This window comes from Talpa europaea (genome assembly GCF_964194135.1).
Source record: "Talpa europaea genome assembly, chromosome: 7".
NCBI lineage: Eukaryota > Metazoa > Chordata > Mammalia > Eulipotyphla > Talpidae > Talpa > Talpa europaea.
The window spans coordinates 10,001,072-10,028,196 of record NC_140074.1 but is presented as its reverse complement, the minus strand read 5'-3'; the positions used below and the strand labels follow the sequence as shown (position 1 = coordinate 10,028,196).

At 52.3% G+C, this 27,125-nt stretch overlaps 1 protein-coding gene across 2 annotated transcripts in view; it reads left to right on the top strand.

Annotated features, from left to right (window-relative positions):
* The window catches only part of DAB2IP (DAB2 interacting protein), a gene marked incomplete at its 5' end in the record, with an annotated part of 172,206 nt that overhangs the window by 72,665 nt on the left and 72,416 nt on the right, over positions 1-27,125 (top strand). For both annotated transcript variants that reach the window (XM_084238730.1, XM_084238729.1), the window contains one exon: positions 12,152-12,255. In XM_084238730.1, coding sequence (XP_084094856.1) covers positions 12,152-12,255 — 104 coding nt within the window. The remainder of the gene's footprint in view (positions 1-12,151; positions 12,256-27,125) is intronic.

Sequence of the window (27,125 nt, the reverse complement as noted above, 5' to 3'; positions counted from 1 at the left end):
TATAATGTGAAAATTACATGAAATTCAAATTTCAATGTCTCTAGTAAAGTTTACCTTCTCATAACCTCATCCATGTGTGTACACTTCGCAAGTGGCTGCCGTCCTGGCGCATCTGGGAGCGGAATCGTTGGGACAAGCTTAAAATAATTGCTCTCTGGTCCTTCATGGGAAAAATTTGCTGACCTGTGAGGCAGAGCGGTAGCTCCTTCACTTTCCCCAGGGATAAGCAGCCTCCCGGAGGTGGTGTGTGTCCCTGTCCTGCTCACGCAAGTGCTTTTACGCTTTTACTGCACAGGAAATGCTTCAAGATGTGTGTCATCAGAGAATCTGCACACAGTGGGGAGGAGCAAACCTCCTTGCCTTCCTGAATTCCCAGCTACAGAGAGTGAGCCAGCTTTCTGCCCCCCCAGAATAGGCCTGCAGCTGCAGCCTATTCCAAGGTGAAAATTCAGGAGCAAAAGTGGAGTCGGTGACATGGTCAGCTGTAGTGCTAGGAAGCCTCAGCACAAAGGAGGGTAACGATGTTTCAGCCTCCGACCCCATCCTTGGGGTCACCAGGAAACCCGGAGCTTACTGGAAGACCAGGATCTTTTGAAAGTGGGGCACATGTTAGGATGAAGGGTAGGAAGCTGGCACTATTGAAGACAGTTGTTTAGGGGCTGGGGTCGGGGGAGCGCAGGATTGCTGGTGACCCAGTCTGCAGAGGCTGGAAAGTTTGCAGGACTGACACTGGGTTATTGATTCATGAGAACTCCTTGCGGGCACCCTGGGGTATAATGTGGGGAAATGCATGTCCTCCGCTCCCCTCCAGCCACCCAGGGAACAGTAGTCTGGTGCTTCCAGGACCCCGAGGTGGAGCTGCTCTGCTCTCCCCCTCCAGTGCTGCAAGGTGAGGTCCTTGCCTCTGTCCCAACGGAGCAGAGGTCACTCTCCGCTTACCCTAACCACATCCTCCACAGAAAGACGATTTGAACTGTGATTCCAGTTCCACCTGGGAGACATCGTGCTCCCATGGTTTCACAGCTTCCTGATTCTGTCCCTTCTCCTCACTCAGTATCACAGAAACAAACTATGATGTGAAGCAAGGGATCCTTCAAATCCTTTGCCTGTCACCTGGGGCTGCAGAGAGACCCAGGCAGGTGCACACTCGGCTTCCACCATGACTTGGGATTCGATGTCTTCTCACTCCTCTGTGTGTGAGTCTCCTTTCCCGCTGTGTCAGCCCTTGGACTCAGAGACCCCTAGGATGACCCCCGCCTCTGTGTGCATTTCCTTGTCGTATGGCCCTGGGCCTTGCACTGAACCTCAGTTTCCTCCTGTTAATGTTGGAGTTGATCTTTACTACTTCTGGAGTCAATTTTTGGATAAAAATACACATCTGTGACACAGTCACTAACTCAGCTCTGTTCATCCATATATATGTGTTTCTCTATATATTTTACAAACAGATGTCCAGTTGTTTTAGCACCATTTATTGAAAAAAAAAATCACTATCTTTCCTACCACCAATTTACCTGTGTGCTTTTTTTCTAAAAATCAATCAACCAGATATGTGTGGGCTTATTTCTGGACTCTCTCTTCTGTCCCATTGATTTCTCTATCTTTATGCTAATATCACACTGTCTCGATTACCTTCGCTATATTCCAAGACTGTAAAGTATGTCTTGAAATGAAATAATGTAAGTCTCCCAACCTGCTTCTTTCTCCAGATTGTTTGGCTATTCTAGGTCCTTTGCTTTGCCACCTAAATTTAAAATTAAGCTTGCCAGTGTGTTCAAAAACCTGCTAAGATTTTGATTGCGATTTAATTGAATCTGTAGATCAGTGTGGGGAGCAGTGCCATCCTAACAATACTGAACCTTCTTAATCTTTGACTGTGGTATAGCTTTCCTTTTTAAAAATGATTTCCTTTTGTATGTACCAGTGATACTGTTTAGTTATTAATCTCGTATTTGTTTTTTAAAATGTATTCCTAGGTATTTTAAAAATTATTTATTTATTTATGCATGGAAGAACTGGGGTGTAGACCAGAGGTGCGGGGGGTGAGAAGATTCACCAGAGACAGAGTGGGGAGCAGAACAGGCGGACTGACTGAAATACACTGCTGAGGGGAGCAGCGGGCGAGACAGGAGAGGTCTGCTGCACCAGGTGGGTTAGCTGCCTGGCCAGGGGCTGAGACTTAACCCCTAGGCCACCAGGGAGGCCCTCTTAAGTATTATTGATGCCCTTTGTTAATTACTACGAAGGGTGGAGACATTACACATCTTGCAAGCTGAGCACTTAGTCTAGCTGAGTTTCAAGGGTGCTGCGCAGACAGTCGACTGCTGGATCAGAGACAAAAGACTGTGACCCATGGCGTAGCCGGAAGCATTCGTGTTTGTGTCTATACCCTTTCCTGCCGCGTTCTTAGGACAGTCACAAATGATCTATTTTAGAATATAAAATAGTTCCCTCTGTTATTTTTCTAAATTACAACTTTATACCCCTTACAGAATCTGATATACAATCTGTGGGTCAACTGTTCCTTGGGCTAAAAATAATACAAAGAACTGAACTTCAGTTTGCTTTAATATCAAATCATTAAGTTAGAAATTTAGATAATCTAAAATTTAATTCCAAGCTGTCAACTACAGAAAGATAAAGAGTTTGACGTTATCTATAAAATCAGTATATATACTCTTAAAACGATGCCAATTTTAATTTGTTGGAAAAAAAGTAAGCCCATTACACCTGTAGCCATGTTGTTCTAAATTTAATAATGTGATTTTTAAACAAACATGCAGAACAGTAAGTGCTAAGGTGAAATCTGGGCGGGGGGGGGGGAGAAATGGTGTCTATTTTCTGAGTGAAATGAAAAATAGAATGAATTTAATGATATTTGAATATTTAGATTTTGGTAATATTGGTTTCCTCTGGATTGCTATTACCAGAATCTATGTACCCTAGAAGTATTATTTATGAGGATTATTGGTGTAATTGGCATCTATACTAAGGATACACACAGATTGCTGAGTGACAGTTAAAAGATGAAATGTCCTCTGTCAACAGACATGGAAACATCTCTAAACTATATTAGAAAATCTCCAATAAAGAGACCATGTACTTTAGTGGTTTCCAAGCCCTTTCAAATATGTCGTTTGATAACAGGTGCATTTTGGAGGAAACAGTTTGCATTGTATATGGCCATGGACTTATTATTTCTTAAAGGAAACTTATCTCGCCTTTTAATGCAATTGTAGATTCAGCAAAGGGGAGATGAGAGATCTCACGAGTCAAAGTCTGAGATTCACCAGTGATCTGATATAGTTGTCCCTCTAGCTTTACTAGAAAAAGTTGAGCCTTGATTAGTGGGTCTATTGGTTTTCCTGCTACTGTAACAAATGACCACACTTAGTGGTTTTAAAAAAACAACACAGATACATCTTGTGGATCTGGAATTCGGAAGTCGGAAGTCTGTCTCCCTGGGTTGCATCCAGGTGGCTGCAAGGCTCCTTGCTCCTGGAGGCTCTGCAGGAGATCAGTTTCCTTGCCTCTCCCAGCTCCCAGAAGCTGCCCATGTTCCTTGACTCATGGCCCATGTCACTCCCCCTCTTAGGAGGACCCTGGTGATGAAATTGGGTCTACTCAGATAATCGAAGATCATCTCCCAGCTCAAGAGCCCTAATCACATCTGCAAAGTCCAAGCTACCTATTGTAGGGTTCTAGAGATCAGGTCAGAATAATGATGGGGACCATTATTCTGCTGTAAGTGGGTAAGGTTTAGTAACCTCGAATTAGCACCTCTCCTCCCTCCCAAAACTGCTGACCGAAGACTAACCTGGAAAAAGTGTGCAGTGACAGGCAGAACGCAATACTTTGACAAACTCCCTTTTCACTTGCCTAATGTTAAGAACAGGTAGTAACAGTATTGAAATGCTTTGTGAATCTTCCCAGGGCACACGCAAGAAGCTATGCTCAGAGACATCAGCTGAACTGCTGTCTCTGGAAAGTTCCAACAGTCTGTGGTTCCATGACCCGTTGTCATAGTGATTTTACCTTGGCTTTTCCCCAAGTTCACCTGGTCGCTGCCAGGGGCAAGGAGTACACTAGTCAGCTGGAGCTGCGGGCTTGGGGCCTTTGTTCTCTCACCCACTCTTTGATCCACTTTCCGGATCGACTTTGTCTAACTGGCTTCTTGGACGATTGTTGGTTTTGATGATGTCATTTGTCTTGTTTTCTGATTATGTTTTTTTCCTCTTTTCCTTTTTCCTCTTTGGATGTATTTAGATGGTACTATATATGTGCTGAATGTTCATACCACCTATTTTGAGTTTTAATTTTACTGTTAGTCTTTGGGAAGTCTGAATTAGCCTTCATTCAGTAAATGGCACAGTCATCTGTCTCACCCACAGCCATCCCATGCTCCTAAGAGAGCCTCTGAGAAGTTTTGAGTACCATTGATACTTTTCTATGTAAATAAGTGCAAACACAAACAGAAAGTAAAACATCGTATTCGTTTAATTACGTAGGCACGCTGCATTTCAGACTAAAGTTCCCACTGTAAAGCTTTGCAGTTCAACCTTTGCAGTGATTGTATCTTCTGTGCCCCTTGTTACTAATCTACTCTGCTGATATGGATTCCAGCGCAGTTGGTTTCTTGGCATGGAAAGTCTCAGTGGTTTACACACTGATAAGATTCCATGCATTTCAAATAAGCTATTTATTAATTGTTTGGTGTATAGATAGTTGCAAAACAGCACAGAGAGATCCCTGCACCCTTCACTCAGTTTTTCCTCATGGTTATATCTTTACTAACTGTGGTTCAGGATCCTCCAGCATCAGTGCCCTGCAGCCAGAGACGCCCAGCAACATATCTCTCTTCAGACAAGCTGGATTTGGAATTCATGGCAGTGCGGGAGGGCACACCCTCTGGGGAGCCACAGGGTGTCTCCTTAAGAGAGTGGCAGAAAGAATCTACTGTAGGATTCTGGCTTTGGTTGGATGATTTGGGGGAGACTGGCTGCTGTCAGAAAGTGGGGGATGGGTGGGCCATTCCTTGAGTGGTCTCTCCAATATTTTTTATAAAGAGTTATTTTTATTTATTTATGCATACAGGAAGTGGGGTGTAAGCCAGACATGCGGGGGGTGAGAAGAGTCACCAGAGACAGAGTGGGGAGCAGAACGGGCGTTTCTACTGAAATACATTGCTGAGGGGCATAGCAGGTGACACAGGAGAGGTCTGCTGCCCAGGCAGTTCAGCTCCTTGGCCAGGGATCGAACTCATGCTGCAGTGGCTGGCTTGATAGCTGAGGCTTAACCCCTGTGCCACCAGGGAGGCCCTCCTGACAGGACACAGCAGGAGGATAACACTGTCATAGGTAAATGAGCTGTCACTCACTCTAGCCAACGTTGGGGGATGTTTGTTTTTTTTTTTTTGTGGGTGGCATAGTGACCTTGTCTCTGCTGGTTGCTTAGATAAAATTATGCAGTGGCCTTGCTTTGTCTCACTTTATCTTGGTAACCTTGTCTGAGGTTGGTATTTTGCAAGATTGCTTATGTCCAAAAGGAGCATAACATGACATAGCTGTGAATGCCAAGCCAGCTTCCAGGTGGCTTGAGCTGCTCTCTACCACCCCCCCACCCCCTTCATAGTTATCTCCTTTGCAATTGGCTCAAGGCATGCATCTAATTCTATGCCATTGGATCACAGGTGTAAATGGGTATGACCAAGATAGAGGATGATTCTATCACTACAAAGAGCTCCTGTGTGCTGTCTCTTTATAGCTATACCCACCAACCTGCACCCCACCATCCCTAATTCCTGGCAACCAGTATTGTTTTCCATCTCTATAACTTGACCACTTCCCCCCATTTTTTCACATATAGCACTGTGTAAGTTAAGGTATACAGCATAATGATTTGACTGATATATATGATATATATGATGACCACAGTAAGTTAACAGCCATCATCTCATAGAGCTACCAAAAAGGAAAGAAAAAGAAAAACTGTTTTCCTTGTGATGAGAACTCTTAGGATCTACTCTCTTAACAACTTGCATATGTATCATTCGGCAGTGATGTGGAAATCATGTCGTACTTTATTTCCTAGTACTTATAATGGAAGATTATGGCCACCTTCAAACTTTACCACTTTGAGAAGGCCATATAAATAAAATATACAATTTTGACCTTTGGTATTGGCTTTTATTTTCACCAAGCATCCTGCCCTTGACATCTACCAAATGATTGTGTAGATCAAGAGCACATTTTTTTTCATTATTGAGTAGTATTCCACGACCTATGTCTTAGTAGCTTAGACAATGCAGACTTATCGTTGTACAGAGGTCTGACCTGGGTCTCGTTAGACTGATGCCAGGGTGTCAGCAGGCTGCACACCTTTCTGGAAGCTCTAGGGAGAAATCCATTTTTTTTTTTAATTGCTCTTTTTTACTGGCAGAATTTAGCTCCATGTGGTGGTAGGACTGCTATCCCAACTTTCTTGCTGGCTGTCAACTGAGACTGTTCTGAGTTTCTAGACAAAGGTCACCTGTATTCTACCAGTCCTCTCTTGCTTGGAATAGTGCCAGCCGTTTCTTTCCTCATCATATCTCTCTGACTCATCCTTCTGCCTTCCTCTTCCACATTTAAGATCATTCCTGCCTGGATAATCCATCATAAGCACCCATCACGAAGTTCTTCACCTTAATCACATCTGCAGTGTCTCTTTTGCCATGGAAAGAAACATACCCACAGTGCTGGAAGTCAGGGTCTGGGCTTCTTGGGGCTCCTCTCTGCCTCTCACACTATGGACATGCCACCGTTTTTTGGACTGTTCATCTATTAGAGGACTTTTGGGTGGTTTCCAGTTTTTGACTCTTATAAATAAAACTGCTATGAATATTTTTATTAAAAAAGTATATAAATGGATTGCACTCTGTTTCCTTTTGCAACTTTTCCCACTCAACCTCATATTTCTGGGTTTTTTCATGTTGAGCTTAGAGAACTGGCCCCTTTGTAATGCCATTGTATCAACACAAAATGCCACATGACATTTTGTTCAGCGATGAACCACGTATCTGACGGTGGTCCCTAAATAAAGCCTGGGTGGGTAGAGGGCTGTACCACCTAGGTTTGTGTCATTTACTGTGATGTTTGTGCGACAGAGTCACTTAGTGATGCATGCTGTGATGAAGCCACACCTGTTGCAGTGCCCCTGGCATTGCGCCCTCTGCCTTGCCAGGGTATATGTATTAGTTTCCACCGAATGACTGTTCCAAGGCATGGTCATCTAGTCCCCCATTGGTGACATTTCTGTAGCTTCCAATGTTTTGCTGCCATGAACAGGGCCACAGTGAGCATCTTTGTCAGAGCTCAATGTGCATTTTTCTAGACTGAACATGTAGGAGGGGAATTTATGGCCCTAGAGTATGTGAGTGTGTGTGTTTCAACTGGCCACTGATTTATTCTTCAAACCCTTTTCAACCCACCAGCAATGATGAAAGAGTTCTATATATTCCACTTTTGGGGTCCCTGTTCTTTTCAATTTTTGCCTATCAAAAAGGTGTGAAATGGTATCCGGTACTTCTAATTTGCATTTTCCTGATCACTGTGAGGTCCGGCATACACACAAACACACCCTGTCTCGAACCTCTTTTTTCTGCATCCATGCTGACTACTCTCCTCCTGATACCCGTATCAGAGGTTGCCGCCTCTACCTGTTTTTAAGCATTAAGGTCTGGACAGTGCAACCTGACAACTGAAATTTGGTGTCTTGTCTGAAATTACAGGATGTTCCTCAGGCCTTCGTGTTTCTATGGGAACAAGTAACAGTCATCCTTCATGATTAGGTGGTATCCATGGCAACCAAGCCAGCAGCATTTGAATGAAACCGATTTTATTTTATTTATTTTTTGCAAAGACAGGAAGGTTAAAATGCATTACTTTGGCTGTGGCTTCCAAGAATAGGAAGAAAGCCTGATCTGGCTGGTAGAAGGGAGACCCTTTGACTTCTTAGCGGGAAGGGGATCCAGGATCAGCGGGTCAGCCAGGAGGTCATGTGGAGGTCACCCAGTGAGTTTGAGTGCAGGGAAGGCTCCTGGACCAGTGCTCCAAGGTTTGAGGAAGAGACTAGGCGGTGGGCCAGTTCTTCCCCGGGATCTTCCCCTAGGGGTGCCATCACCATGCTGCCTGGTATCAGCAGATGAACTTGACCTCTCTGATGCTGCTTGATGAGCTGTGTTGCTGAGAACTTTGGGGGCACGAGGTCCAAGTTTTGCAGTGTCTGCTTCCCCAAATTAGACGAGACTTGCTGCTAACTCAACTTGAAGGCCAAAGGCAACTGTTTTTGGGTCAAGGACTCTGGGATAAATCCCCAGAGACAAAACCAGAATGCAGGGGGTGGACTTTCCCTGTGAAAAATAAAGAAGGTTTTTTCCCCTTGCTGGTAGGGAATAGAGATCACGGCATTTACTCGCAGACTCACTGGATCGATGCTAATCATGCGCTCAGAGATGAAGAGGCACTGGCCTGGGGTCACACAGCAGAGTCAAGGTGAACTTTGGCTTCTTCAGCCTTCTCTGAGGCCCTAAGTGTGGGTTTTGCGGGAACAGTTTAAGGGGCTCTCAGCAAATATCCCTGTTTCCTACCTGGAGGACTTTCAAGGAAGTACTTTTGCCTCTCAAAACCTCAATTTTCCCTTCTGGAAAACAGAAACCTCCCTAGTGATCCAACTTGTCAAGCAGAGTTTACATTTGAATGGGTCCAGAACTTGCCTTCTCAATGGGGGTGCTATTACCCCCCCAAGTGGTCAAAAATTGTTTCTTGGAAGAGGGGCTGAAAAAGCTCTGGTTCTTTTTCTGTGTAAAGCCCAGTATGCATTTGGTAAACAAAAGACCTGTGTATCTGTGGTATTAAAATTTTATTGGGAGAAGTAGAGGAAAAGTGTCTAAAAGGACTCCGTGGCGGGGGAGGTAATAATGAATAAAAGGCAGAGAAATGCTGGGGTGGCACCCAGAGCCCTTGCCACCATGCACTGTGTTTAGGGCTGTGGCAGGCCGCTGTCTCTGGGGGCGCTGTTTGGGTGTCAGGTGGGGAGAGCCTGACCTGGCTCACACTGTGTCCTGATGCTCACTGGGCCGTGGGCATGTTACGTCTCTCCGGCCTGGTGTTCCCCTCTGTTGGTAAAGGAGGTGCTGTCAGCTCCAGGAGTGGGGACTGGTTCTCAGGCAGGAGAGGGGTCTGTTGGGGTGCAGCAGAAGCAGATGATACCTTAACTGGGATGATTTGAGGTATGGGTGGGTATGGGGGGCCCTGAAGTGGAGTGCAGGCCCCAGAGCTAGTGACAACCAGGGCTGACCGCCGAGGGGAGCAGAGCCCAAGGATGGGGCCATTGGAGAGTGGCTGGGCTTTCCGTGGAGGGAGGGCCCCCTTCCTCCCCTGATCTCCCACCAGGACTCCCATGGGTCAAACCCAAGGACACTGGAGGGCCCGGATGTCCTGGTGGTGTGTTCGCCGTAGTCCCCCCTGGAGCAGAAGGCAGGTGGAGAACGGTGGAGGATGGGACTGGGGGCCCAATGGAAGCCGCCTGCGAGCGCTCCAGGCTGCTCCACTAGTGTCCTCTGGGTGCAGGCCCCTGTGCTGGCCACGCTCTGGGAGGCCCAGCAAGTCAAAGAGAAGAGCTGCTGGCCCGTGCGGGAGGAGAGGACTCCTATCCACCGCTGCCCGGAAGACACCTGCTTTCAGTGTGGTCAGGGATTCAGACTTGACGGGTCTGAGTCTGTTTTGGGGAGCAGCAAGAGTCTTTGTTATAGACCTGCTGGGTTAGGGGTCAACGGACAATTTCCTTCCCTCTAATGTCAACCGTCCCATCTCAGTGTGTCTCTGCGTGAGTGTGTCTCTGTGGGTGTGTTAGATTGTGTATCTGTGTGGATGTGAGTGGTGGCTGAGTGTATTTATGTAAGTGTCTGTGTGAGTGTGTTAGAACGTGTATCTGTGGGTGTTAATGTATGTGAGTGTATGTGTCTGTCTGTGTGTGTTAGAATGTGTATCTGAGTGTGTCTGTGTGTGTGTGTGTCTGTGTGTGTGTGTGTGTCTGGAGAGGGAAGACAGTCTCTGGAGGCTGAGCTCCCTGCCCCCCACGCAGGGTGACACTGTGATCTTGGACCCCAGGTGGAGGTGACAGAATGGGTGCTGTTGGGAGTTGGGGGCATTGGCAGACTAGGAAGTGCAGGGAGGGGTTTCCCTGGCGTGTGGCAGGCAGAAATGGGAGGAGGCGTGGGGAGGCTGTATGTGAATAGGAAGCGCCTATGGCAGCATCGAGGCCCTAGGGTTTGGCAGTTGCTGGGTTGAGAAGGGGTGTGTGTAGGGGAGGTGGGCAGTTCTGGCAGAGGAGGCCTCCCAGGACTGACACCTGGACGTGGTAGTAGTTCTTCCTCAGCCAGGCCTCCTCAGTGGTCACCTGGGCCTGAACCTGTCCCCAGAGGCAGGCAGCTCCTCTCCAGCCACGGTGGCTGTGCCTGGTGGCTGCTGGCCCCGGCGCAGCGTTTGGAGACTGTCCTGTGGGTCGAGGGGTTCAGCTCTGTCCACGCATGCTTCTGTGGAACCCTGTCCAATCCAGCCGCTTGGAGGGGAAAGTGTAGCGCTGTCCCCAACAGCCCCTCCCCTTCCCGGAAGGCCTGCTCCTCGTCATCTGCCCCGTGTGCCCCCACGTGACACATGGGCCCACACCCAGGGTGGATCTGAGGGCATGCGTGCTGGGGTGTGGTGTGTGCTGACTCTGCACCCCGTGTGTTCCCATGTACCACCGAAATCTCCCCTCCATTCTTTCTTCTTCCTTGCAAGGCAACAGGTCTTTCCCAGCGCCCCCACACACCAGGCTCTGTGCGGGGCGCTGGGATGTGGAGATGCAGCCGGCTCAGGCGTGGGCGTCAGGAGTTCCACAGTCGAGCAGAGGACACACACGCACTCTCACACACACACACACTCTGCACAGTGAGAGCTTTGATAGGAGAGACTGCCTGGCGTTGCTATAGAAGCCAGAGGGGGCTGGAGTTGGGGGCAGGGGGAGGGCTGGGTCAGGCTGCAAGGAGCAGGGAGCCAGGAGGGCCCTCTGGGGTGGGGGGCAAAGAGGCAGCCAGTTCAGATGGGGTGTGGGGGCGCAGGTGAGGAAAGCGACCAGCCTGGACTGACTTGGGAAGGTTTAAGCAGACGCTCAGGCCACAGCTAAGAGTTTTGAAAGCGCAGTCACTGTTTGAACATCAGCTCTTTCATAAAAACAAAACAAAAAACCCACCCTGGCTTCCAGTTTCCCTTGAAACGTGGGAAGCCACGGCTGCCCATAGGCAGCGGGAGCGGTGCAGCCACTTTCCTGATCCCTTACCTGTGGGGCGCTTGCAGCTCTTAGCTGAAAACCTGTGGAAAGAAGGTCCCCACTGGAAGCCGGGGATTGCAGGGCCTCGTCTTTGAAGGGCGGCTTGTGTACCTCCAGAACCTGGGAGCTCGTTACGTCACGAGCTCTAAGGCTGGAAGTGCTTGCTTTTGAGGCCTCTTTGAAATTGCAGTAAAATATATATTACATAACATCTGCCGTTTTAACCACGTTAAGTGTATAATTTCCTGGCATTACGGACATTTGCCTTATAAAGCGCAGCCATCACCACTCTCCACTTCTCATTCCCATCCCCCCCACAGGTCTGTGCCCACTAAGCTATGGTTCCCCTAATCCCCAGCACCCGGTAACCTTGAATCTCTGTTCTATCTATGAATTTGCTAATTCTGGGCATTTCATGTACGTAGGATTATATATATTTGCCCTTTAGTGTCGGGTCCATGTTCCTCCGCGAGATTTCATATCTGGGCAGGTCTCAGCTCCTAGACTTGCCACTGTGTCTGTTCATCTGATGAGGGTCGCTTGGGCTCCGCACCCTCTCACGGGATAACGCTGCTTTGAACATTTGCACGCAAGTGTTTGTGTCCCTGCTCGATTCTTTTGGTTCCGCAGAATATCTAGGTGTGGAACTGCTGCATCTGGTGGGAAGTCTGCTGTTACCTTCTTGGACGATCACCAAACTGTTTTCCATCATAGCTGCACCATCTTAGGGACCAGGGGGGCAGGAGGGCTGGCCTGGGGGTCTTCATGAATGTGCTCACCCTTTCTCTCCCTCTGTTGACAGAGTCGCCCCAAGAAAGGCCGGGCTCCCGGCGCAGCCTGCCTGGCAGCCTCTCGGAAAAGAGCCCCAGCATGGAGCCCTCGGCAGCTACGCCCTTCCGGGTCACGGTAACTATCTCTGTCTCCATCGCCACCCGGCCCGGGGTGCTGCCCTGTGACCCCGCGGCCCCCCTTCCTGGAGCCTCATGGACCGGGAGAGCATCCAGCCTCTCCTGTTCTAGGTATCCGATCGCTGTCTGGCTGCTCCCTCTCCATGGCTCAGCCTCATCCCTGAGGGCCACATGGGGGGGGGGTGTCCCATCCTTGGGGGAGGGGACAGATGGAGGACACCCAGCCTGTAGTGCCGAGCTCACCTGAGAAGAGAGAGGTGAGCGTGAGATTCGATAAATACGCCCTCAGCCATGCACACACCTTGCTTGCTGGACTCTCGAGGTGCATAATTCTGTTTCCATATTTTGATATCTCTCAGGTTACAGTCTGTGCTGTGTCATAATTGAATTGAGCTTTCTTTCTTGGTGGTGCATAAAATAATGCTTTAGCTTACAATGTATGCCCTAGAATCAACAGAACACAGATATATCTTAGTTGATGTTAGTGGTTCTACCTGCACATATTTTTCTGTGACAAGCCTGAAGGACTTGACGGGAACAGGAGCCAGTGACCCTTAATGTCTGGCTCTTGAGTCTAAGTCTTGTATCCCGCCACCCTCGCTGCACGTGCACAGTTTTAAGACCCTTTTCTGTGTGTCCCTCTTTCCAGAGACTTGGAGAAGCACATGCATTTTCTTCCCCCAGGGAGTTCATGGTTGTAGGAGAGATGGATGTTGGGTCATTTGTTCATCTATTCAACAGTTTTTATGGTGTGCCATGCACCATTTTAGAGTCAGAGGAGCTGGCCAGGAGAGCACCAGGTAGCTTAAAGCCCCTGACCTTATGGACTCACTTTCTCATGTCGGTGCTACATCCTCTGAAGGATAAAAGTGGTCTGTGGTGATTGGGAAACCTAGGAGGGCTTCCTGGAGGTGGTGTGGACAGGTGGTGATATTTGAGCAGAGACCCAAGAGATGAAAAGTCAGCCCTATGGGGGACAGGGAAAAGAGGGTTCTGGGTGGAGGGAATAGAGTGTGCAAGGTCTGGCTGCCACTGTACATTGTGACACGGGGTTTCCAGGTGAGCCAGGAGTGACTCACTCTGGTGGGGTGGGAAAGGTGTCTTATGGGAGCTGATTTTTAAGCTGGGTCTTGAAGCATCAGCTGAAATTGGCTAGGCAAGGACAACGGGAGTTCCAGGCAGGGAACAGCAGCTGCAAAGGCATGAAGGCACACTAGACTCTGGTGGGTTTGTGCAATGTGTGGAATGGGGAAATGCTTGCCCGACTGAAGTCCAGGGGCTGGAGGACAGGGTAGGAGGTGAGGCTGGAAGCTGGGCCAAACCTGGGACAGGTGCCATTTTAGTGCCAGCCTCAGGGGTTGGGGTTCTCCCTGGGCCTCTGATTCTCTTGCCTACCTGTTTGTCATATAAACACACTGAGAATAGATTCTTGGGTCCCCTCAAGATTTCACAGGCCTGGATGGTGCATTTTTCACTAGCTCCCCCAAGAGGTGGTTCTGAGCTCCAGGCTCTGATCAGCCTCTAGGCATGGGGGAGTGGGAAGCCTGTGTCGAGAGAGGATGGAGGGTCATTCCCCTGGGTGTGGCTGGAGTCTCCAGGAGCAAGGGCCGAGTCCTGCCCTCCCCAGATCCCTGGGGCCACAGCAGCCAGTGCAGAGCCTTTCGGGGACCTTAGGGACTGGTGGCTAATAATCCAGCCACCTGCAGTGCGATCACAGTTTTACATACTTGATCTCTTTGAGTCTTTGAGACAACTCTGAGGCTGATACTTTGAGCACTCCATTTTACAGATGAGGAAACTGAGGCTCAGAGAAGTGAAGTCTCTTCTCCCTGCTCCAGCTGCTAATCAGTAGTGGAGCCAGAGTTTGGAGCCAGGACTGCCTGACCCAGCTCTTGAGACTGCACCTCCCAGGCTGTGAGTGGAAGGACCCGTCGTCCCCACACCCTCCCAGAACCCCCTCGGCGTCAATTTTTATCCATTTCCCTTTCTTTCTCTGCTCTAATAGGTGTATCATCACACCTTGAAGTTGCTATAATTTGCACTCGGTAATTGCCAGGGAGGCTTGGCATTTTTCCTGTTGTGGCGTCTTCGCTCTGTTCCCTGGTGCGGGAGCCACCTGGATTGGAGCCAGAGCTGCCTGCTGAGCCACCAGGCCTCCCTCCGCCCGCCCCATGGGGTCTGTAGAGTGGAAAACATATTCCAGGTCGAGGGGAGGTGCCGCTGGTGTCCCCAGTTCATAGCTGAGGGATCTGAAGCTTGGAGAGGTGAAGGGAATTTTCTTGCGTCACACAGCTCCCCCCAGACATCTTCGTCCCTTCCCGTGCGCAGCAGTTAGGAAAGGGCTGTGAGAGGCGCTTCTGTCCTTCTGGGAGCTCGGGCAGGGGCCCCTGGGGAGCTCAGAGGTGGCGATCTACAGTTAGAGCTCGCCTGTGTGACTTCCTCACTCTGCCTTCTGAGCCTCATTTCCTCATCAGAGAAGTGTGGGATGCAGGCACTTCCTTGGAGGGCTGAGCTGGGTCTTCAGTGCATACGGACCAGGTCCCAGCCGGAGCCCGACCGTGGCAGACGCCTGGTGGGAGAGATCCACTTGTAGCTCTGTGGTTATTTCTCATGGCTCCAGAGCAGTGAAGACTGGGGGAGAGTCGGTGTGGAGGGCAGGTGGTCAGAGGTGGGCCTGGGGACATACAGTTGACTCTTGGACGTCTGCACCCGTCTCCGGTGCAGTTGAAAATCCTGCAAAACTTAACTGACAGCCTGCTGTTGGCTGGAAGCCCTCCTGATAACATGGACAGTCCATTAGCACAGGTTTGGGTGTGGTATTTTTTAACCCTGCGTTTGTACAATAGAGAAAGCCGGAACAAAGAAAACGATCAGAAAATCCTGAGTGGGTCTTCAGCAAGGTCTTCATTCTTGTTGTTTTCACACTGAGAGGCCTGAGGGGGAGGGAGGGGAGGTGTTGGAAAAAACCTGAGAATAAGTGGAGGCCCACAGACCACACCCCCCGCTCACACTTGCTCCCCCCAGTTCCAGAGTTCCAGGGACCCATCGCATCCTGCACTCAGCTGCTCTGTGTAACCCCCCGAGGGAACCCCGGGAAACATGGTCTTGCCTGGGGGAGGCAGGGGAGACACCACGGGCTAGAATTGCTAGAATTGCTGCCTTTGCTGCAATTTCAAACCTGGATGACAGGATGTCACTGCCTCACACGCGTGCCCCGTTGCGGCGATGTCGTTTGATGGGAAATCAGTGTGTTGGAGTCTAAGGCCTCATCCTGTCCCCCTCCTCCGTGAAACAGGTCTGAGAAGGGTCGACCTGTCCGAGGTCACCACCCACTTCTAAGTCTGGGCCCTTTGCACCCCCAAAGCGTGGCTTTTACCCCCTTGCGAGCCAACCTGGCATCACAGGCCTCCCTTCCCTCCACCAGGGCCTCGGAGTCTCTGCTGGTTCTAACTTGTGGAAACTAGGTGACTCTGGGAGAGCCTCAGATAATCTTTTTTAAACTGGGGGAGTGGATTTGCCAGGCAGGACATGGTTTGGGCATACAGTTGGTGCTTAGCGGTGTTGAGGCAGTAGCTGAGGGAACTCTGTAGAGACAGCAGATCCAGGGCTGGGCCGCCGCCAGCTCTGTGGCTTGGAACCATATGGAACCTTTTCACTCACCTGGCGCAGCTTCCTCGCACCTATGGGTGGAGCTGGGAGGGGGCAGCCATTCCTAGGACCACACAGTGACCAGGCTGGTGCATGCTCTGAACGCTGTGGGAGGCCCTGGGATGAGAGTCGGATGGGGGGGGGGGTTGCTGGTCACCTAAGGGACCCACGCCTTCAGCTCGCAGGCTCCCAGGACCTGGTGAGGCTGTCGTTCTCACCTTGAGACCCTGCCTTCCCTGCATCAGTAGCGCATCCTGGAAGCGACAGGGGAGAAGGGGAGGGAAGGAAGGCAGCAGGTTGGTGGCCCTGGATCTGCACAGACTGTCAGGCTGGGTCCCAGGGCTCTGCATGTGCCTATCCTATTCCCAAGCCCCAGGGGCCCCCAGCAGCGGCGTGCTGTTCTCTCTCCCGCCACCCCACATTAGAGGAATTTACTGGTAAAGGGATGGTGGCTGTGACCACCTGTCTCCCCAGGAGTCCCTTCAGCTCATTGCCTCCTCCAGATCCAGCCTCCTCTGGTGCCGGGTGGGTCCTTCCTCCCTCTCTGCTCTGCCCCCACCTCCTCCCATCGACCTTGAGAGCTGGCAGGGTCTGGGTGTGGGAGGTGGCAGAGGCTCTGGGAAACTTGACAGCCAATTGATTCCTCCTCGGGAAGTTGAAAGTGGAGAGTCGTGTTTGAAGGTTTAGCTGAAATTAGGTCTCAGGGCTATTTTTTGCGAGATGGAGAAGGAGAAGTGTCAGGGAGGGGAAGACCCAGGGGGTTGGTGGGAGCTGCAGATAACTCAGTACTGTGTTGATTGCAGATGTTTCTAGAAGTGCGTCTCAGTTCCTCTCAGTCACCCACTTGTAGTGGATACTCAAGTCTGTGCATCCTAGGTGGTCACGGAACTGTGACGGAGGTGCGCCTGGGGAGCTGTGAGAACCCAGATCAAGGGGCAGTTTCTTCTGACTGGTGAGGGTAAGGAAGAATTCCTCGAGGAGGGATCTTTGGGGCTGGGCTTTGAGGGATGCGCAGGAGTTTGTCAGAAACAAAGAGAAAAGAGTATTCCGGCTAGGGAGGATCTAACAGAGTAAGAACAAGCTAGTGGTCTTATGTGATTAGAATGTGGGAGGCTTGGCAGAAAAGAGGCAGAGAGAAAAGTGAGTGACACCTGTGGGACACAGGAGTCACAGGTGATGATGGGTTAGCATGGAGCCAGCAGATCTCAGGGATGTGGACTTTGGGTTTCCCTACCTGCTCACCCCTCTTCCCACTTTCACAGCTTCCCTGCGCCCTCCCTATGTTTTAGCTTCTTTCTCATTCATACATAGAAACAGGTACAGGACCACAAACATGCAAATCCCCTGCCAGTAACTACCTCAACACCGCCACGAAGAGGCTGTTTGAAATAATCTGGTCCAACCCTGCCCTGGACAGGAGGGACTGAGGCTCAGAGAGGGGAGGGGTCTCTCCCAGGGTCACACAGCACATTTGGGGCAGGGCCCAGAATTGAGCCCAGGTCTGTGCATACCCTGTTCAGTGTTCTTCACGCCTTGCTCCCTTCTGCTCTCTCTTCCCAGCAGCTGAACCCTTCTCCCCTCCTCACCTTCCCTGCCTCATGTATCTCAGGAGGAGGGGCCTCAGGGAAGAGACCATCTCTGGCCTCACTGCCTCTGGAGGCCCGTGATGGCTCATCAGTGCACTGTCACCTTCTGGCCATGGGCCCCAGCACCAGCCTCAGCCAGACCCATTTTGGGGGAGGGACTGCCTGGAAGAACAGGTGACTTGAGGGGCAGGAGAATGTCATTTTCTGCTCCCTACAGGGGCTGCCTCTCTGCTCCACTAGTGCCCCGTCTCAGCTAAGATGACTCCAGGTGAGCACTAGGGTGGTGGTGGAAAAGCTGGCCAGGCTCACAGATCAGACAGGCCAACTTAGTTACTGCACATATGGGGAAACTGAGGCCAGAGAGAGGAGGCCGTCTGGGGTGCTCTCCACTGTGCTGGGCTCCCATCTCAAAAATGAGCAGTTACGCAGGACATGTCTATGTCTGTGGCCCACAAACAGGTGGAGAATGCTGCCACCCCTGACTGACAGGGCAGTGGTTCTGGACACTGAATTGGGGTTCTATGGATGGGTACCCCACTCGTGCTAAGGATTTGCCTGTGAGGCTGAGGTTCCCTGCTCAGGTGAGCTGGAGTCTCCCAAGCCAGCGTTCAGACAGCGTTCCCCACATGGGAGGGTGGTGGAGAGAGCAGGTCATGCACCCCAGCCCCCTCACCCCAGCCTAATTCTGATTAAACCCCAAGGGAGAATCCTTAGCATTTGGTCTGTGTCTGTCTTCCTCAGGGAGCCCTTTCTGTGCAGTGGGAATATGGGGAGGGGTCGCTCTCACAGATGGGCCAGGCCAGAAGCACCAGGGAGGCCCAGGCAGTCTTTGGGCGAAACCCAGGGCAGGAACCTTTTGGAACCTCCTGGGTTTGAGGCCACCTCCCTCACAGGGCGCTGTGAGGGCTCAGTGCTTGGTACAGGGGGGCATTCAGCCAGTGTGTTCACACCCTGTCCCCCTCCCCTTTTTTATTGGTGGGTGGGGCTCACCCCAAACCTGCATCTTCCCCAAAGCCCCGGGTAACCAGACAGACCCCTCCCATCTGCACCCCGCATGTGCTGCTCTGAAGTGCTCTTGATGAGCTTCCAAGGCTCAGTCTTAGCACTGGGAAGTAGAGAAGGGGTACAGGGTACTCAAGGCTGCAGAGACCAATTTCCAAGGAGGAGCTGGAAGTGTTTGTGTAGGGTGATTTCCCACCAGTTGGGGGCAGCAGAGGGCAGCGAGTGGATGCAGGGCGGGCGGCTGCTCCCAGCTGAGAGTTGAAGTCCCAGAGGTCTGTGTGCCAGGGGGCCACTGGGCACAAGCCACAGAGCGCCCCAGCCCCTCTGGGTAGAGGGAGCAGTTCAAATCAGGAGTGCCTGTGGCAGCCAGGCTTGATAGCTGAGCTCACCCAGCTTGGGTTGGCCAGAACCCTGGGGGCCTGTGAAAAGGGGATCTTGATCAGGAGTGAGATGATGGAAAGGTCTGGGGCCTCCCATCAGGAGGAGCGGTACCAGTGGAGGCTGGCCAGGCAGGGTCACCACCTGTGGTCAGCAAGCGGGGCCAGTGGGCCCCCATGTGCTTGTCCTCTGACCTCAGACAGGCAGGTGTTTTTTGTTTTTTGTTTTTAAGATTTATTTGGTTTACTTATGCATGCAAGAGCTGGGGTGTGGGCCAGAGGTGTGGCGGGGTGGGCCAGGGTTGGTGGTGAGAGAATTCACCAGAGACAGAGTGGGGAGCAGAACAAGTGTATCTACTGAAATACACTGCTGAGGGGCACAGCCAGCGAGGCAGGAGAGGTCTGCTGCGCCATGCGGGTCAGCTCCCTGGCCGGGGATCGAACTAGCTTCTTAGTGCTGAGACTTAACCCCTTGTGTCACCAGGGAGGCCCCAGGCAGGGGTCTCGTTCCGTCATCACCCCTGCTTTGAGAGGGAGCGAGGCAGGCCTTCTGGGACATGTGGGTGGTGGTCAGAGTTTGGACTTAGAATCCCACTGACCTGGATTCCAATCCCCCCATACCAGAAACTTGTGATCTGTACGGGGGCGGGGGGATTAGGAAACCTGTTTTGCACAGTCCCCTGAGTCAGACCTGCCTGGCCCACAGCTCACAGCCCAGTCTCTGCTGGCCACATGCAGAGACACCAAGCCCCAGAGAGGGGGCATGCATTGCCCTGGGTTACATAGCCAGCCTGGGGCAGGGCGGCATTTGAACCTGGGTCTCCCCATATCCCTTGCCTCATCTTGTCCCATCCCTGCCTCTGGCTGGCCTGGCCCACGTGGGTCAGACACTCCCAGAACAGGAGGGAACCGCCCTCTTTCCACCCTCCTTGTGGCCCCTGCAGACCATCCCTCCCCCAGGCGGCCCAGGAGAGGGTGTGGGGAGCAGGGTGCAGGTGCCTTGGCTTCCCCACCTCCCTCACAGTATGAAAATGAAGTGATTGCTTCTGTCACACCCGGCGGCACTTGGGTTGGATGGCAGACATGATTCTGAGTCTTCGAGTGGGAATTGTTTCCGAAGCCAGGCGGCCCTCTTTGGAGGTGGCGGCAATGACATCTGTTTCAGCACAAGGCGCGCGCTGGGAGGAGTGGAAGTTTCCTGGGGAATTGCTTACAGAATGTCTGAAACGAGCCCTGATCGCTACTGCCCTCTTCTAGGGCCTTCCGTGGTTCCCAGGGAGGGGATCCTTTCCCCAGCCGCATCTGAGGCCCCCAGGGCTTTCCCACCCTCCATGCCTGGTCCCTCTGTCCACGGTTCCTTCCAACCTTCGCCTCCAGAGCACCTTCCTCCTCTGTGGTCCCTCTAGTCTGGGCAGATGTCCCCTTCTGCAGTTGCAGCTGTGACTTGGCCATCCACCAGAAGACGTGGCTTTCTCTGGAGTAGCATTTGTCTTTGGCTTATCTGAATCCCCAGGTGAGGGTGGGGCCTCACCTGGGCAGGTACCTGGAAGGGCCAGCGCAGGAAGGTGGGAGAGACCGAGGGAGTGGGTGCATAGTGAGTGTGTGTAGGGAGAGGTGAGGGTGGGCAGTGATGGCCTGCTTCTGAGCGCTCCACCGGCACAGCTGAGGCCCGTGAGCTGCCGCCTCAGGAGGAAGGAACTGGACAGGCCACCCAGACCACGACAGAACCCCCACAAGGATACCAGCCCAGCCTTGAAACTGACCTTGACTCTAGCCTGTGGGTTCCCATGAGTCCTCAGGGGCAGGACTCCCAGGTCCGTGGCCTGTGGATAGTAAATCAACAAGAGGAGAAATAGCCTATAAAATCCTCTCCCAAAATGGTACGTTTTGTATCCAGTAGTGAAAAGGGCTTTTAAAAGCACTGCTCACTCAGGTGGATTTATGGGGCTGTGCTGCCACTCGCCTCTTTCTTACTGGTCCCTGGGGCTGGCACACCCTGGCAGGCCTGGTGCACTCCCTGATGACTCTTGGTACTTCTACCCTACCTGGCTGCCCTGAACTCCCAGGGCCAGTGGGGTGTCTTCTGGGATGGAGTGAGGCGATCTGACCCAATAGACATGCCCTATAGCAGAGCCTGAAGTCCTCCCGTTATCTCCTTTCCTCTGGGCAAGCTGTTGTCGGCACAGGCTCCTCCCATCTGTTGTCACCTGCAGGCAGGCCACCAGGCATGCGAGAGACGGCATGCCCAGGCTGGAAGGATTTCAAGAACAGCTAGACCAATCAATCTTATTATACAGGTGGGGAAACTGAGTCAGAGAGAGGCTACAATGCTTGCACAAAGTCTCATCTTGCCATGGTGGTGGGACTCTGGACAAGCTTGGGCTCTGGAACGACTCCCTGAGTTGAACTCACTATGCCACTTCTGGCTGTGTTGCCCTGAGCAAGTTGCTTGACCTCTCTGAGCCTCTGTTCCTTCATCTGCACTTTGGGTTGTGAAAATTAAGCAAGATAGTTCATGTAAAGCTCTGATAAAGGTTACATGGGGCTTACTAAATGTCTCTGGCTTACTCATTAGCACCTTGGACATGTCCTCATTATCAGTACCCAGCAGAGGTGGGTTTGTCCTGATACCTGGTCTCTGAGTGCAGTTTTCTTGCCACTGGGCCAGGCAGTCTCTGCTGGGAGAATTCACTCAGGCAGAGGACACAGAGCACAGTATGGGGCAGTTCTGATGGGGAATAAACACTGTAATTGGTGAGTCACACTGGGAAGGCTGGCCTTGAGCAGGGAACCTCAGCAACAAGGCCTGCAGGGAGGCAGAGGGAGAAAGTAGAGATCCTGCTGCAGGGGTGAGGCTCCCCAATAAAGTCAGCCTCCCTGCAACCACACGGTCTCCATGTGCAATCCCCACCTGGAGGTCAGGGCTGCGCGAGGGCTTAGAGAGCTAATGGAGCATTCATGGGCGTCCAGACCGCTGGACCGGTGTGTTATGCTAAGGCAAGTGTCAGCCGGCTGGAGAATTTATGGGGCAGTGAGTCACTCTCCGTCTGCTCTGGGTTGTCACATCCCTGCCTCAGACCTCGGGAATGTGGGTCTGATTTCTGTTCGCAGATGCTCCTCAATCCTGGACCCTGGCAGATCCCAGGAGGGCCTCTCTGATGTCCTTATTTTGCCCTCCCACTTCACACCCTGTCCTCCCTCTTCCAGACCCTCAGGGCTCCTTAGGGGCCTGCTGGACCTGCATGTTCTCTGCCAAGGGGAGCGGGTCACCTGGGTTCAGGCAGTGATGACAACAGGAGGTCAGAGTGACCCGTGATTGTGATCGCTCCAGGGACTTCCTGAGGCAGCCGGACTCAACACTGTCCTAACACCCCACCATGGTGTGTGCTGTGATTCTGCTGGGAATGCCCGTATGTGACTGCCTCATCCCAGATCTCATTACACCCATGTAACCCCTCAACTTCAGGGCTTTAAGTCCTCGAAAGCTGCTTCCCAGCCAGGTCCACCCCAAGTAGAATCTCTTAAAAAGTCTCCTCTGACTTTTTCTTTTTTGCTTTTACATCATCAATTTTTGTTAATTCACTCAAATATTTAAGGACCTTCTAGGTGTCCAGAACTGGGGACACTTATGGTCCCTAAAATCCTGTGGGGGATGGGGACATTAAACAGGTACGTGTTCATTTACAGTTATGGTAAGTCTGCAAGGCGACCTGGCCTAAGTCCAGGGAGCTCCCTGAGCAGAAGAATGTGGAGAAACTGAAGGGACCAGAGGGTCATGGGCAAAGGGAGCCTCTGTTCCGGGCATGGGAAGCCCATGCCAAGGCCCTGCGGCAGAGGAACTGGCCATTCAGAAAGTCCCACTGAAGCCATTTGGACTAGAACCTGGGGGCAGATCTTGAGGGGACTTAGGGGCCAGGCTTTGCTCTCAGGAGCCCTAGAGGGGTCCTGGGGGATGTGCAAGGGATCAGTGCCAGGACCTCATCTTTACTTTCAAGGGTGGGGCAGGGAGGCATAGCTGTGAGCAGGCTCTGCGCTGTGGGTGTCTAGGAAGGGCGCGGGCTGCCTCTCTACTGGCTGGTGAGCCCAGGGGGCCTGCAGGGCCTGCATGGGAAGGCTCAGGGAGCAGGCCCTGAGTGAGCCATTGACCAGCCCCTTCCCGTCATAAAACTTAAGAACGGAGATTTGAGTCCTAAAGATTGTTACTGTAAACTCCTGCCCTGCTTCCTCCTGGCTAATGGCTAGCCCCTGGCGGCCGAAGGTCGAGCAATAAAAGCCACAACAGTGACGCTGTTGATGACAGGTGCTAACATTCATGATGTGCCGGGAAATGGGCTGAGTTCTTGACATATGTGAGCTCACGGACTCACCCTGCCTGCCTGTGAGGTGGCTACTGTGTCCTCATCCTACACCGTGGCCAGGCCTTGGGCTTCTGCTGCCGTGCTGCTTGAGAGCATCTTTGCACTTCACCAGGGTCGCCTAGAGCCTGAGGTGGCCCTGGGAGAGAGGTATGTGGTGTCGCAGAACATCAGGTGTAGGGATGGGCAGGAGGAGGAATGTCTGGGGTGGGGTCCTGCAGCTGTGGATAGGGGTGGAGCCCCAAGGAACAACCTGCCAGGCTGCACAGCTCCGAGAAACCGCGCGTTCAGGGAGCTGCGAAGACAGGCTTCCAGGAGGTGAGAAGCCGACAGGTCGTCCTTAGCTTCTGGCACAAAGTGGGACCCTGCACGCGGGGTAGGATATGGGGGGTGGGTGGGGGACAGCATGGAGCCCTTTCCCTCTGGGGCCCAGGATCTGGGCTCAGGTTCTCTGAGCTTCGCCAGCTGCTCTCCCTGCCTGCTCCGGCTGTGACCTGACCACGAGCCTACCTGCTGGAGTCTGATGAGGCCTAGTCGGGTAGATGTTTGCGAGCTGATGTCCGTGCATCAGTCTGTGTGACTGTTGCTTGGTCGTGTGTGTGTGTGTGTGTGTGTGTGTGTGTTGTGCTGGTCTTGTGCAGCTTCTCTGCATTCATGTGTGGTGGAGGGGGTAGATGTGTGTTTATACATGCATTTCTTTGTGGGCAAGTCCCCCAGGTGTCTCTGTGTGCATCGTGTCCTTGAACCTGTGTTTCTGTTCTGTCTATTTCTCCGTGTAAACACGTTTAGGTGTGGTCACTACCTGGGCAATATTTCAATGCGAGTGTTCCTGAGTGGCAGAGCCCAGCGCTGCTGGTGCAGCTGGCCTGTGGGTTGGTTTCTGTGAGAGAGTCCCCTCCCCGCCAGGGCAGAGCAGAGTGTGGAGGGCTAAGGTTCAAAGGAACCCTGGCAAGGGACTTGGGAGGTTCTGTGGGCACAGGGAGGCCTGTGTGTAGGTGGCCACCAGGAAGGCACCAGCTTAATCCTGGCTTAAAATGCCTGCCCTCTTCACCTGTCACAGCCTGACATTCCTCCACTGGCGAGTCATAGCCCAGCTGGAACCCTCTTTGATGGCACATACCTCCCCGGGGGAGGAGGCCAGGGAATCATGACAACTTGCTGAGGCAAAGCCCAGAACAGGGCAGGAGGGCAGGCAGAGAGCACATCTGAGAGACTTGGGCAAAGCTGGAGAATTTGCTGGTACTGTACATGCCCGGCATGGCAGAGCCCAGTTGTGGCTGGCAGCTGCTATAGCTTTATAGAATCACAACTGTCAGAGCTGCCAAGGAGCAACCAACCAACTCAGCCCCTCGTAACACAGATGGGAAGACTGAGGCCTGGAAAGAGGAACCGTGGGAGGTCTCTGAAGTGCTGGATGGCCGGATGCTGGTGTGGCGAGCTCTGGCCGTGGAGAGGGGACCTGGGTTCTGCCACTGACTGCCCTCTGGGCTTCAGTGCCTTGGTTGTACCACATAGGCGTCACCCTGAGACGCTGGAAGCAGGGCCCCTTCCTTGATCCTGTGCTGGGGTGGGGTGAGGTGCCCATTCCAGCTGCAGAGGCGTTGGGGCGGCCTGCCAGCCTGTGTAACAGCAAGTCTCCTCTCCCCGGCCTGAGAGAAGAGGAGAGATCGAGCTGGGATTTCCCCCTCCCTTTCCTGTTTATTTAGGTTTGCTCTTGGCATCTGTGCACAGCCCCAGAAAGCTACTGAGACATGCCTGTTAAAACCGCCTCCTTCCTTGAGGGAGCTCTTTTTGGGACTAGGCCTTAGACTCAGCCACCGGAAGGAGCTGGACCCGGGCCGAGGAAGGGCCCATGGGTTCTGCCTCCATCCTGAGCACCATGAGGGGTGCAGGGAGGGCAGCCGAGGGCTCAGTGGGTGTCAGAGGCAGGTCAGGCCGCACACTGTCGCAGTGACCTGGGGTGGGTTTGTTAAAAGGGGAGCAGGTGATGAAGGAAGACCTGATTGGGGGATGCAGGGGAAGGATCTCGCCCTCGATGGGGCGCCTACTATGTGCAGGCCTGCTGTTTTATGGACACTTTGCACTCAGGTGACAAGGTGACTCTGAGACCCATGATGACATGTGCTCCTGGGTATCCAAGTCCTGGGGCTGGCATGGAAGCCCAAGTGCTGCCTCCTGGGCAAGAGTGAGCTCTTCCTCACTGGCCTTGGGCCCAGCACAGTGCCTGGGGCCGGGCTGTCAGTCCTGCCTTTGACTTGTGTGTCTCTTTGTGCATGCACATGTACATGTGTGTGTATGCATGCATATGTCTGAGTAGAGGGATCCCCACCCTGCCTATCCCAAAGGGTCAGAACTCTCCTGCTTACTCTCTACCACCTAATAGCTCAGCCACTTTCAAGTGGCCTAACCTCTCTGAGCCTCTGGTTCCCTGCCCTAGAACCTGAGCATCTGAATTTGGAAGCACAAGCCCTCCCTCATTAGGAGGCTTGAAGGAGGCTCTGGCCCCTCCGAGGGTGCGGGAGGTGTTCAGTGAGTGCCAGGGGCCGAGCAGGAGCCCCGGAACTGGTAATTCATCATCATCACCATCACCCCTTTCATCGTTGCTTAGAATTGACCGAAATGGGTGAATGACTCCACATGTCTACACCTTTGAGAAGGTCTCCCTGAACATCCCGGGATGGACATGGAACTGGGGTTGGAGGAGGGGCTGAGAACTCAGGCCCTTCCATCAGGTCCCCCAGGTCTCTGCCCCTCACTCAGGACTGCCCCGCACTTGGGTCAGTGACTTGGATAGAAGCCTAGAGGCCTGTGGGTCATCTGAGAGAGCGGATGTCCGAATGGGCAGTGTGCCGTGGCAGAGAGGGGCAGCGGCTACATGCTGGCCATGTCCAGCCACCGGGAATGGGCTGGGGTGGTGGGCCCAGGCTGTAACCTTGTGTGGTGGTGTGAAAAGCATGCGGGGACGTGGCTGTGTAAGTAAAGGCAGTGCACCCCATCTGGGGAGGGAGGAGGCTGCTGGCTGAGCTTCAGACAGCAGTCCCTGCTCTAGTGAATGAAATTGAGGCCGCCACGGAGCGAACCCCCCTCCCCCGCCCTGCACTCTTTGTACATCGGGAGTCTCTGTGAGGTTGCTTTAGAAAAAAGGACTTGTTTAAAAGAGTTCAAAATGACCAAACTGGGTGATGTTCTGTGACTCCAGGAGCATTTCCCAAGCATGTTCATTCATTCACGAGGCGTGCCACTAGCCCCATCTCTGCTGCCAGGGGGCTTTTGGGTACCTGGGGGGCCCACACTCCCACCTTCCCAGGGCAAAAATGGGTGGTTGTGCTAGAACTAGCCTCAATAGTAATCATAGTGAGGCTGGCAGATGAGGTTGGTGGCTTCATATTTACCATTTTCCTGGTAATGTCTTACCTCACTTGTTCCTCCCACAACTCTGTAGGCAGCATCAGCCCATTTTATAGATGGGGACACTGGGCTTGGAGACATCCTGTAGCTTGTCCACAGCATGAGCAAAGAATGGAACGGGAATGATGTGAAAGGACTTGAACTGGCTCAAGGGGTGGTTTATGTGATCCGGGTGGCCTCCTGATTAAGATGGACAAAATCAGGCCTTGAGGGTGTAGAAAGGGGGTGTCCAGAGCCTGTGGGAAGGCAGGGGCGTGCTTGCAGAAACCGCATCTAACCTCACATATGGACTCAACATATGTAACTGCAAACTGAATGTTGTTTTTTTTTTTAACAATCTTGCACATTTATGTGGCGAGTCACCGTGAGAATAACATTTGCTTGTGTGGAGTACTGCAGTGTGTTATGCTCTGAGTCTAGAGCTTTATTAGCTATGTCTGTCCAGCTTAATCCTCAAGGCAGCCCTCTGCCCACTTCAGGGAGATGGCTGAG